The sequence below is a fragment of the Hordeum vulgare genome, chromosome 5H (assembly GCF_904849725.1).
Source record: "Hordeum vulgare subsp. vulgare chromosome 5H, MorexV3_pseudomolecules_assembly, whole genome shotgun sequence".
NCBI lineage: Eukaryota > Viridiplantae > Streptophyta > Magnoliopsida > Poales > Poaceae > Hordeum > Hordeum vulgare.
The window spans coordinates 580274197-580287552 of record NC_058522.1 but is presented as its reverse complement, the minus strand read 5'-3'; the positions used below and the strand labels follow the sequence as shown (position 1 = coordinate 580287552).

At 38.4% G+C, this 13356-nt stretch overlaps 1 protein-coding gene across 3 annotated transcripts; it reads left to right on the top strand.

Moving 5' to 3' along the window:
- The first annotated feature begins 2363 nt into the window (after window positions 1-2363).
- LOC123399558 lies at window positions 2364-8170 on the top strand. 3 transcript variants are annotated; one of them, XR_006610393.1, is made up of 2 exons: window positions 2364-2414; window positions 7862-7935. XR_006610393.1 is itself a non-coding variant. In XM_045093960.1 (2 exons), exons 1-2 carry the CDS (start codon window positions 7730-7732, stop codon window positions 8059-8061), a joined length of 255 nt encoding a protein of 84 aa, XP_044949895.1. In that variant the 5' UTR covers window positions 7724-7729; the 3' UTR covers window positions 8062-8170. The 3 variants fall into 3 exon arrangements, 1 of the variants encoding a protein (XP_044949895.1); XR_006610394.1 differs by lacking the exon at window positions 2364-2414 and adding an exon at window positions 5227-5283; XM_045093960.1 differs by lacking the exon at window positions 2364-2414 and adding an exon at window positions 7724-7784 and having other exon boundaries at window positions 7862-8170.
- Window positions 8171-13356: the final 5186 nt, after the last annotated feature.

The window sequence follows — 13356 nt, the reverse complement described above, 5'->3', positions numbered from 1 at the left end:
TCAATCTTGGGACCATCCATATGCTCTTCCATTTTACTCAATCTCATGAAAGGAAATTGATGTGATGGAATGGCTAACCGCCATACCCCCTTACTGTGAGAGTAACAAAAGATAGCATTTCGATGCATCGATACAATAAAGTATCCAAATTTTTAGTCGATGTATGGATAGTTAGATAAATATATATTTTTAACTCAAACTCGAGATATTCATACTAGTTATGTGACAATTAGTTTCAACCGGCAGCAATAACTGTAGATAATATTAATTTAATAACGAGATTAATCGTCTTGTACTAAACTATTTATGTACTACATTTCTATGTGGCAATGTTGTGGAAGACTATAAGAAATCAAATTTACTTAGTTTTTTAGGAAATTATATTTACTTCAATGGTGGTACCCGCGACAAACAGGATGTCTTGTTGTAGCTAGTGTTTCTAAAAGTTATAGTCAGCTTAACCATTATCCGGTGATATTCGGATATGCATCCTATGATGTGTTGCTGCTTGTTGCTCGAGACAATTTAACAACCAGATGGCTACTGTAGAAAACAAAGGGCATTATGAGATGGATGCAGTTGTTCTGTACCCGAGCTCACTTGAGCTCGGATGAAGAGTAAAATCCGTAAAAATACCACAAAAAAACTGAATTTTTTAGCAAGAAATATTGATGTTTCCTCAACACGTGTGCAAAATTTCATTATGAAATCACATTTGTGTAGGTATTGGTGAAAAAAGAAAATTGATCCTTCAAATAGCAGCCCTTTTAAAGCATCAAGTGTTTTTTGTTGCCCACACCTGGACGGATGTGATTTCGTAGCGAAATTTTGCATGCATGATGAAAAAACAACAATGCACTCGAGCTCATCAATGTTAGAGTACATATATATAGCCATGTAACCTTTTCATATTTACCCTATTGTATAAGGGGTTTCCTTCATATCCTATACAGGTACATGTATATATACTGGTCTATGGCTTCGTGGAAATATATTTTTCATATTTCCTAACATGATATTAGAGCTAGGTCAATTTTTATGCACGTTGCAACTCGTGCGACTGATCCTCCTGGACGCCGCTGCTGCTTTTCTCTCTCATAGCCGGCAGTTCCCTCTAGATAGAAGCCGAAGGTTCCCTCTGGATCGAAGCCGGCGGTTCCCTCTGGATCGAATCCATCAGGAATTAGAGCCACCGGTTTCCCTCTGGTTCAACTCCATCATGCGTGCCCGGGATCGACGTTGCCCCTCGAACATCACTTTCGAGTATATGAGATATGCATGTAACCCTGTAGCCTCATATGCTCTAGCTTCCCTAAACTTAATTACCAAGATTCAGTTTACATGTCATATACTCTTAAGAAACACTGCTTGCTAAAGAACTGCAGCAACATTAGCACTAGACATGTACCACTAATTAAATTCAGAAGATAAATTTAGACACCTTATATATGAACATACCCAACATAAATGCCCTAATGAGCAGTTTTACATGTAGTAGCAAGACAGAAATCACTAGCTCTACACATGCCCTCTCATCTGCTCCTCGGATGTACCTCTTTTGGAAGGTGAACTTACAAACTGCATCAAAGCTAGGAGCGCAAACTGTAGAGTTTTTAAAGTGGGGACACGAAGATGTTTCTCTGCAGATGCATTTTAAGAAAATGAAAGAACACAAGAGATAACAGATGCTGCAATAAAAGAGAGGTTCAATACAAGATAATCCATTCTCTCATTTACGCATCCCAACATTGGCAAATTCAACAACAGTATGGGAAAACAAGCACGACCACACGAAACCAGCAGCTACCAAATACGATGGAGTTCATCAAAAGACCCTTGTCACCTCCAAATTGGTATCTTTATGGTTGATGGGAGTGGGCTCGAACCCTCGAAAGCATATTAAAGCATACTTTGTGAATGCACCACATCACAAGAGTTCACCATTTCTACAAACATAAAATTGTTCATCTGATGATTATAAATCTGACTAGACACTAAACATATATAACGCCTTACATGTGTTTATAGAGGGAGTGTGTGTACCGTTGCCCATGAGCGATACATAGTAGCGCCCCCATTAAATGGGTCCTAATTTGAGCCCGTATATGCTAAATATTTAGCAAACATGATAAGTTGATTTTTAAATAAAAAATAAAAATAAAAAAGTACCCAAGTTAAAATATGTTATTAATTTCTCTCAAAAACAAGAATACATTATTAATTGATACCACATATGACAAGCACCATGGCTGCTATATAAAGGCTCCCTCCAGATCTATTCATCCGCAAGATAGAAAGGTAATATCATCATTGGAAACAGAACTAATTTAAACAATTCCCTCTACGGTACATATCAGGGATGACGACTAACAAGCTGGTGCTCCTAGGCCTCGTCCTTTTGGTGCTTTGTTCAGGTATTTTGCAGGCAACATGGTTCTTATTCTGTAACTCACATGTGTATGAAACATTCTAATTACCGTTCAATTTGTAGGTTTTATTTCAAAGGAGGGAGTATACGATGGATCATATTTCCGCAGGGTTGCGGTATACACGTTGCCTCCAAGTCATGTCCATTGAAAGATGCATGTATGAAACTATGCAAACAAATGTACCACTCCGGCAAGGTCTATGGTGAATGTGCTCTTGACGGATGCCACTGCATAGTCTGTGTGTTAGCTGCGGGAAACTGAGGATACTATCAAAACTTGCACGGCATGCGCGGCATGTTGGTTTCTAAGATTTGGAATATTTCTAGTAATAATATTTACATGTGCATGTAAAATAAATCTTAAAGCATGTGATAGTTTGTGTTTAGAGAAACATGATTGAATCCTGTGATAACTGAACCGTGATAAATGTATTCTTGCATTCAATCTTGGGAACGTCCATACGCTCTGGCATCTTACTCAATCTCATGAAGGCAAATTGATGCGATGGAATGGCTAACCGCCATACCCCTTACTGTGAGAGTAATAGAAGATGGCATTTCCTTGCATGGATACCATAAAGTATCCAGCTTTTAGTCAATGTATGCATAGTTAGATAAATATATATTTTTGGCACAAACTCGAGATATTCATACCGGTTATGTGACAATTAGTTTGTGCCAGCGGCAATAACTATGGAAAATATTAATCAAATTATTAGATTAATTGCCTTGTACTAAACTATTTATATACCACATTTCTATGTGGCAATGTTGTGGAAGACTATAAGAAACTATATTTACTTACTTTTTTTAGGAAATTATATTTACTTCAATGGTGGTATCCGCGACAATCAGGATGTCTTGTTGTAGCTTGTGTTTCTGTAAGTCGTAGTCAGCTTAACCATGATCCGGTGATATTGAGATGTGCATCCTATGATGTGTTGCCGCTTGCTTCTTCTGACAATACAGCAACGAGATGGATAATGTAGCAAACAAAGGCATTATGAGATGGATGCGATTGTTCTATACCTTAGCTCAAGCAGTAAAATCCGTAAAAAAGCAAAAAAAACTGAATTTTTTAGTAAGAAATATTGATGTTTCCTCAAACATGTGTGCAAAATTTCATTATGAAATCACATTCGTGTAGGTATGGGTTAAAAAACAAAATCGATGCTTCAAATAGAAGCCCATTTGAAGCATCAATTTTCTTTTGTTGCTCACACGTGGAAAAATGTGATTTGGTAGCGAAATTTTGTATGCATGATGAAAAAACATCAATGCACTCGAGCTCATCGATGTTAGAGTACATATATATAGCCATGTAACTTTTTCATATTTACCCTATTGTATAAGGGACTTTCTACATATCCTACACCTGTACATGTATATATACCGGCAAATGGGCTCATGGGAATACATTTTGCATATTTCCTAACATGGTATTAGAGGTAGGTTAAAAAAAGTTCCACGTTGCAACTCGTGCGATTGATCCTCCATGGCCGCCGCCGGTGCTTTTCTCTCTCGTAGCCGCTGGTTCTCCACCTCCTCCCCGCTCCTTCGAGATCGAAGGTGCCGGTTCCCTATGGATCGAATCTATCAGGAATCGAAGCCACCGGTCTCCCTCTGGTTCGACTCCATCGAGCCTACCCAGGATCGACGCTGCCCCTCGAACATCACTTTCGACTATATGAGATATGCATGTAACCTTGTAGCCTCATATGTTGTAGCTACTCTGAACTTACCAAGATTCAGTTTACAAGTAATATATTGTTAAAAACACTGCTTGCTAAAGAAGTGCAGCAACATTAGCACTTGACATGTACCACTAAATAAATTCAAAAGATAAATTTGGACACCTTATATATGAACAAACCCAACATAAATGCCCTCATCAGCAGTTTTACATGTCGCATCAAGACAGAAAACCACTAGCTCTACACATGCCCTCTCATCTATTCCTCAGCTGTACCACTTTTGGGAGGTGAATTTACAAACTGGATAGGGAGGTGAATTTACATACTGGATCACAGCTGGGAGCGCAAACTTTAGAGTTTTTAAAGTCGGGACACTATGATGTTTCTCTGCAGATGCATTTTAAGAAAGTTAAAGAACACAACGGATAACTGATGCTGCAATAAAAAAAAGGTTCACTTGAAGATAATCCATTCACTCATTTACGCATACCTACATTGGAAAATTCAATAATAGTACGAGAAAACAAGCACGACCACACCAAACCAGCAGCTGCCAAATTGGATGGAATTCATCGAAAGACCCTTGTCGGTTCCAAATTAGTGTATTTATGGTTGATGGGAGTGGGCTCGAATCCTCAGTAGCATACTAAATCATACTATGTGAATGCGCCACATCACAAGATTTCACCATATCTACGAACATAAAATTATTCGTGTGATGATGACCAATCTGACTAGACACTAAACATATATAACGTCTTACATTTGTTTATAGAGGGAGTGTGTGTACCGTTGCCCATGAGCGATACATAGTAGCGCCCCCATTAAATGGGTCCTAATTTGAGCCCGTATATGCTAAGTATTTACCAAACACGATAAGTTGATTTCTAAATATAAAATAAAAATAAAAAAGTACCTGGGTTAGAATATGTTATTAATTTCTCTCAAAAATAAGAATACATTATTAATTGATACCACATATGACAAGTACCATCGCTGCTATATAAAGGCTACCTCCGGATCTATTCGTCCGCAAGATAGAAAGGTAATATCACCATTGGAAACATAACTAATTTAAAAAATTCCCACTACGGTCCATATCAGGGATGACGACTACCAAGCTGGTGATCCTAGGCCTCGTCCTTTTGGTGCTTTGTTCAGGTATTTTGCAGGCAGCATGGTTCTTATTCTCTAGCTCACATGTGTATGAAACATTCTAATTACCGTTCAATGTGTAGGTGTTATTTCAAAGGAGAGAATAGACGATGGATCATATTTCCCCCTGGGTTGCGATATACACCATGCCTCCAAGTCATGTCCATCGAAAGATGCATGTCTGAAACTATGCAAACAAACGTACCACTCCGGCAAGGTCTATGGTGAATGTGCTCTTGATGGATGCCACTGCATAGTCTGTGTGTTATCTGCGGGAAACTGAGGATACTACCAAACCATGCACAGCATACGCCGCATGTTGTTTTCTAAGATTTGGAATATTTGTAGTAATAATATTTACATGTGCATGTAAAATAAATCCTAAAGCATGTGATAGTTTGTTGTCACAGAAATGTGATTGAATCCTTCTGATAACTGAACCGTGATAAATATGTATTCTTGCATTCAATCTTGGGACCGTCCATGCGCTCTAGCATCTTACTCAATCTCATCAAGGCAAATTGATGCGATGGAATGGCTAACCGCGATACCCCTTACTGTGAGAGTAATAGAAGATAGCATTTCTATGCATGGATACAATAAAGTTTCCAGCTTTTAGTCAATGTTTGGATAGTTAGATAAATATATTTTTTTAGCACAAAATCGAGATATTCATACCAGTTATGTGACAATTAGTTTGAGACGGCGGAAATAACTATGGATAATATTAATCAAATTATGAGATTAATCGCCTTGTACTAAACTATTTATAGACCACATTTCTATGTGGCAGTGTTGTGGAAGACTATAAGAAATCATATTTACTTACTTTTTTAGGAAATTACATTTACTTCAATGGTGGTATCCGCGACAATCAGGATGTCTTGTAGTAGCTTGTGTTTGTGTAATTGTAGTCAGCTTAACCATGATCCGGTGATATTGAGATATGCATCCTATGATGTGTTGCCGCTTGCTGCTCCAAACAATTTAGCAACCAGATGGATATTGTAGCAAACAAAGGCATTATGAGATGGACGTGACTGTTCTATACCTGAGCTCAAACAGTAAAACCCGTAAAAATGCACACACAAAAACAACTGAATTTTTTAGCAAGAAATATTGATGTTTCCTCAACATGTGTGCAAAATTTCATTATGAAATCACATTCGTGTACGTATGGGTTAGAAAACAAAACCGATGCTTCAAATAGAAGCCCTTTTGAAGCATCAAATTTTTTGGTTGCCCACACTAGGACGAATGTGATTTCGTAGCGAAATTTTGCATGCATGATGAGAAAACATAAATGCACTCGAACTCATCAGAACATCACTTTCGACTACATGACATATGCATGTAGCCATGTAGCCTCATATGTTGTAGCTTCCCTAAGCTTACCAACAATCAGTTTACATGTCATATACTCTTAAAAACACTACTTGCTCTCACTAAAGAACTACAGCCAAATTAGCACTTGACATGTACCACTAATTAAATTTAATAGATTAGACACCTTATATATGAACAAACCCAACATAAATGCCCTCATCACCAATTTTACATGTAGCAGCACGACAGAAACCACTAATTCTACACATGCCCTCTCGTCTTCTCCCCAGTTGTACCTCTTTTGGGAGGTGAATTTACACACTAGATAGAGAGGTGAATTTACAGACTGGATCAAACCTGGGAGCGCAAACTGTATGGTTTGTAAAGTGGGGACACTAAGATGTTTCTCTGCAGATGCATTTTAAGAAAAATAAAGAACACATTAGATAACTGATGTTGCAATAAAGAAGAGGTTTACTTCAAGATAAGCCATTCACTCATTTATGCATGCCTACATTGGCAAATTCAACAACAGTACGAGAAAACAAGCATGACCACACCAAACCAGCAGCTACCAAATAGGATGGAATTCATTGAAAGACCCTCGTCGGTTCCAAATTGGTGTATTTATGGTTGATGGGAGTGGGCTCGAATCCTCGAAATCATATTAAATCATACTATGTGAGTGCGCCAGATCACAAGATTTCACTATTTCTACAAACATAAAATTATTCGTGTGACGATGATCAATCTGACTAGACACTAAACATATATAACGCATTACATGTGTTTATAGATGGGGTGTGCGTACCGTTGCCCATGAGCGATACATAGTAGGGCCCCCATTAAATGGGTCATAATTTGAGCCCGTATATGCGAAATATTTAGCAAACATGATAAGTTGATTTCTAAATAAAAATAAAAATAAAAAAGTACCTTAGTTAGAATATGTTATTAATTTCTCTCAAAAGTAAGAATACATTATTAATTGATACTACATATGACAAGCACCATGGCTGCTATATAAAGGCTCCCTCCGGATCTATTCATCCGCAAGATGGAAAGGTAATATCACCATTGGAAACAGAACTAATTTAAACAGTTCCCTCTACGGTCCTTATCAAGGATGACGACTACCAAGCTGGTGCTCCTAGACCTCGTCCTTTTGGTGCTTTGTTCAGGTATTTTGCAGACAGCATGGTTCTTATTCTCTAACTCACACGTGTATGAAACATTCTAATTACCGTTCAATTTGTAGGTGTTATTTCAAAGGACAGAATAGACGAGGGATCATATTTCCCCCACAGTTGCGATATACATGTTGCCTCCAAGTCATGTCCATCCAAAGATGAATGTCTGAAACTATGCAAACAAACGTACCACTCCGGCAAGGTCTATGGTGAATGTGCTCGTGATGGATGCCACTGCATAGTCTGTGTGTTATCTGCAGGAAACTAAGGATACTACCAAACCTTGCACGGCGTACGCTGCATGTTGTTTTCTAAGATTTGGAATATTTTTAGTAATAATATTTACATGTGCATGTAGAATATATCTTAAAGCATGTGATAGTTAGTGTTCAGAGAAACATGATCGAATCCTTCTGATAACTGAACCGTGATAAATGTATTCTCGCATTCAATCTTGGGACGCTCCTTACGCTCTGGCATCTTAATCAATCTCATGAAGGCAAATTGATGCGATGGAATGGCTAACCGCCATACCACCTTACTGTGAGAGTTATAGAAGATAGCATTTCTATGCATCGATACAATAAAGTATCCAGCTTTTAGTCAATGTATGGATAGTCAGATAAATATACATTTTTAACTCAAACTCAAGATATTCATACCAGTTATGTGACAATTAGTTTGAGCTGGCGGCAATAACTATGGATAATATTAATCAAATGATGAGATTAATCGTCTGGTACTAAACTATTTATATACTACATTTGTATGTGGCAATGTTGTGGAAGACTATAAGAAATCATATTTACGTACTTTTTTTTAGGAAATTATATTTACTTCAATGGTGGTATCCGCGACAATCAGGATGTCTTGTTGTAGCTTGTGTTTCTGTAAGTTGTAGCCAGCTTAGCCATGATCCGGTGATATTGAGATATGCATCCTATGATGTGTTGCTACTTGCTACTCCATACAGTTTAGCAACCGGATGGATATTGTAGCAAACAAAGGCATTATGAGATGGACGCAACTGTTCTATACCCGCGCTCACTTGAGCTCGGATGAACAGCAAAATCCGTAAAAATGCAAAAAAAAATTGAATTTTTTAGCAAGAAATATTGATGTTCCCTCAACCACTAGTAGAAAACAAGGCTTTGGTCCAGGGCTGAAATCCTATTAGTCCTGGTTCACTCACGAACCGGGACCCATGGGGGCATCGGTCCCGGTTCTTGAGGCCAGGGCGCCGGCCGGGCATCGTGGGCCATTGATCCCGGTTTGTGTCACCCCTTTTGTCCCGGTTTCATACACGAACCGGGACCAATAGGCCGACAACCGTTCGTATCCCCCCTTTAGTCCCGGTTGGTGGTTCAAACCGGGACTAAGTGGTGATGGAAACCGTTCGTCTCGCCCCTTTATTCCTGGTTGGTGGCTCAACCCGGGACTAAAGGTTCAAACGTTCCTCTCCCGCGTCGTTTCCAGCGAACAAAAGCACAACCGAAACAGAGTCTCTCATCATTCTCTGTTCTTCTCCTCTCTCGCTCCCCTCTCTTCTTCCTCTCTTCTTCCCTTCTATTGTTGCATTCAATCTTGGGACCATCCATATGCTCTTCCATTTTACTCAATCTCATGAAAGGAAATTGATGTGATGGAATGGCTAACCGCCATACCCCCTTACTGTGAGAGTAACAAAAGATAGCATTTCGATGCATCGATACAATAAAGTATCCAAATTTTTAGTCGATGTATGGATAGTTAGATAAATATATATTTTTAACTCAAACTCGAGATATTCATACTAGTTATGTGACAATTAGTTTCAACCGGCAGCAATAACTGTAGATAATATTAATTTAATAACGAGATTAATCGTCTTGTACTAAACTATTTATGTACTACATTTCTATGTGGCAATGTTGTGGAAGACTATAAGAAATCAAATTTACTTAGTTTTTTAGGAAATTATATTTACTTCAATGGTGGTACCCGCGACAAACAGGATGTCTTGTTGTAGCTAGTGTTTCTAAAAGTTATAGTCAGCTTAACCATTATCCGGTGATATTCGGATATGCATCCTATGATGTGTTGCTGCTTGTTGCTCGAGACAATTTAACAACCAGATGGCTACTGTAGAAAACAAAGGGCATTATGAGATGGATGCAGTTGTTCTGTACCCGAGCTCACTTGAGCTCGGATGAAGAGTAAAATCCGTAAAAATACCACAAAAAAACTGAATTTTTTAGCAAGAAATATTGATGTTTCCTCAACACGTGTGCAAAATTTCATTATGAAATCACATTTGTGTAGGTATTGGTGAAAAAAGAAAATTGATCCTTCAAATAGCAGCCCTTTTAAAGCATCAAGTGTTTTTTGTTGCCCACACCTGGACGGATGTGATTTCGTAGCGAAATTTTGCATGCTTGATGAAAAAACAACAATGCACTCGAGCTCATCAATGTTAGAGTACATATATATAGCCATGTAACCTTTTCATATTTACCCTATTGTATAAGGGGTTTCCTTCATATCCTATACAGGTACATGTATATATACTGGCCTATGGCTTCGTGGAAATATATTTTTCATATTTCCTAACATGATATTAGAGCTAGGTCAATTTTTATGCACGTTGCAACTCGTGCGACTGATCCTCCTGGACGCCGCTGCTGCTTTTCTCTCTCATAGCCGGCAGTTCCCTCTAGATAGAAGCCGAAGGTTCCCTCTGGATCGAAGCCGGCGGTTCCCTCTGGATCGAATCCATCAGGAATTAGAGCCACCGGTTTCCCTCTGGTTCAACTCCATCATGCGTGCCCGGGATCGACGTTGCCCCTCGAACATCACTTTCGAGTATATGAGATATGCATGTAACCCTGTAGCCTCATATGCTCTAGCTTCCCTAAACTTAATTACCAAGATTCAGTTTACATGTCATATACTCTTAAGAAACACTGCTTGCTAAAGAACTGCAGCAACATTAGCACTAGACATGTACCACTAATTAAATTCAGAAGATAAATTTAGACACCTTATATATGAACATACCCAACATAAATGCCCTAATGAGCAGTTTTACATGTAGTAGCAAGACAGAAATCACTAGCTCTACACATGCCCTCTCATCTGCTCCTCGGATGTACCTCTTTTGGAAGGTGAACTTACAAACTGCATCAAAGCTAGGAGCGCAAACTGTAGAGTTTTTAAAGTGGGGACACGAAGATGTTTCTCTGCAGATGCATTTTAAGAAAATGAAAGAACACAAGAGATAACAGATGCTGCAATAAAAGAGAGGTTCAATACAAGATAATCCATTCTCTCATTTACGCATCCCAACATTGGCAAATTCAACAACAGTATGGGAAAACAAGCACGACCACACGAAACCAGCAGCTACCAAATACGATGGAGTTCATCAAAAGACCCTTGTCACCTCCAAATTGGTATCTTTATGGTTGATGGGAGTGGGCTCGAACCCTCGAAAGCATATTAAAGCATACTTTGTGAATGCACCACATCACAAGAGTTCACCATTTCTACAAACATAAAATTGTTCATCTGATGATTATAAATCTGACTAGACACTAAACATATATAACGCCTTACATGTGTTTATAGAGGGAGTGTGTGTACCGTTGCCCATGAGCGATACATAGTAGCGCCCCCATTAAATGGGTCCTAATTTGAGCCCGTATATGCTAAATATTTAGCAAACATGATAAGTTGATTTTTAAATAAAAAATAAAAATAAAAAAGTACCCGAGTTAAAATATGTTATTAATTTCTCTCAAAAACAAGAATACATTATTAATTGATACCACATATGACAAGCACCATGGCTGCTATATAAAGGCTCCCTCCAGATCTATTCATCCGCAAGATAGAAAGGTAATATCATCATTGGAAACAGAACTAATTTAAACAATTCCCTCTACGGTACATATCAGGGATGACGACTAACAAGCTGGTGCTCCTAGGCCTCGTCCTTTTGGTGCTTTGTTCAGGTATTTTGCAGGCAACATGGTTCTTATTCTGTAACTCACATGTGTATGAAACATTCTAATTACCGTTCAATTTGTAGGTTTTATTTCAAAGGAGGGAGTATACGATGGATCATATTTCCGCAGGGTTGCGGTATACACGTTGCCTCCAAGTCATGTCCATCGAAAGATGCATGTATGAAACTATGCAAACAAATGTACCACTCCGGCAAGGTCTATGGTGAATGTGCTCTTGACGGATGCCACTGCATAGTCTGTGTGTTAGCTGCGGGAAACTGAGGATACTATCAAAACTTGCACGGCATGCGCGGCATGTTGGTTTCTAAGATTTGGAATATTTCTAGTAATAATATTTACATGTGCATGTAAAATAAATCTTAAAGCATGTGATAGTTTGTGTTTAGAGAAACATGATTGAATCCTGTGATAACTGAACCGTGATAAATGTATTCTTGCATTCAATCTTGGGAACGTCCATACGCTCTGGCATCTTACTCAATCTCATGAAGGCAAATTGATGCGATGGAATGGCTAACCGCCATACCCCTTACTGTGAGAGTAATAGAAGATGGCATTTCCTTGCATGGATACCATAAAGTATCCAGCTTTTAGTCAATGTATGGATAGTTAGATAAATATATATTTTTGGCACAAACTCGAGATATTCATACCAGTTATGTGACAATTAGTTTGTGCCAGCGGCAATAACTATGGAAAATATTAATCAAATTATTAGATTAATTGCCTTGTACTAAACTATTTATATACCACATTTCTATGTGGCAATGTTGTGGAAGACTATAAGAAACTATATTTACTTACTTTTTTTAGGAAATTATATTTACTTCAATGGTGGTATCCGCGACAATCAGGATTTCTTGTTGTAGCTTGTGTTTCTGTAAGTCGTAGTCAGCTTAACCATGATCCGGTGATATTGAGATGTGCATCCTATGATGTGTTGCCGCTTGCTTCTTCTGACAATACAGCAACCAGATGGATAATGTAGCAAACAAAGGCATTATGAGATGGATGCAATTGTTCTATACCTGAGCTCAAGCAGTAAAATCCGTGAAAATACAAAAAAAACTGATGTTTTTAGCAAGAAATATTGATGTTTCCTCAACACGTGTGCAAAATTTCATTATGAAATCACATTCGTGTAGGTATGGGTTAAAAAACAAAATCGATGCTTCAAATAGAAGCCCATTTGAAGCATCAATTTTCTTTTGTTGCTCACACGTGGAAAAATGTGATTTGGTAGCGAAATTTTGTATGCATGATGAAAAAACATCAATGCACTCGAGCTCATCGATGTTAGAGTACATATATATAGCCATGTAACTTTTTCATATTTACCCTATTGTATAAGGGACTTTCTACATATCCTACACCTGTACATGTATATATACCGGCAAATGGGCTCATGGGAATACATTTTGCATATTTCCTAACATGGTATTAGAGGTAGGTTAAAAAAAGTTCCACGTTGCAACTCGTGCGATTGATCCTCCATGGCCGCCGCCGGTGCTTTTCTCTCTCGTAGCCGCTGGTTCTCCACCTCCTCCCCGCTCCTT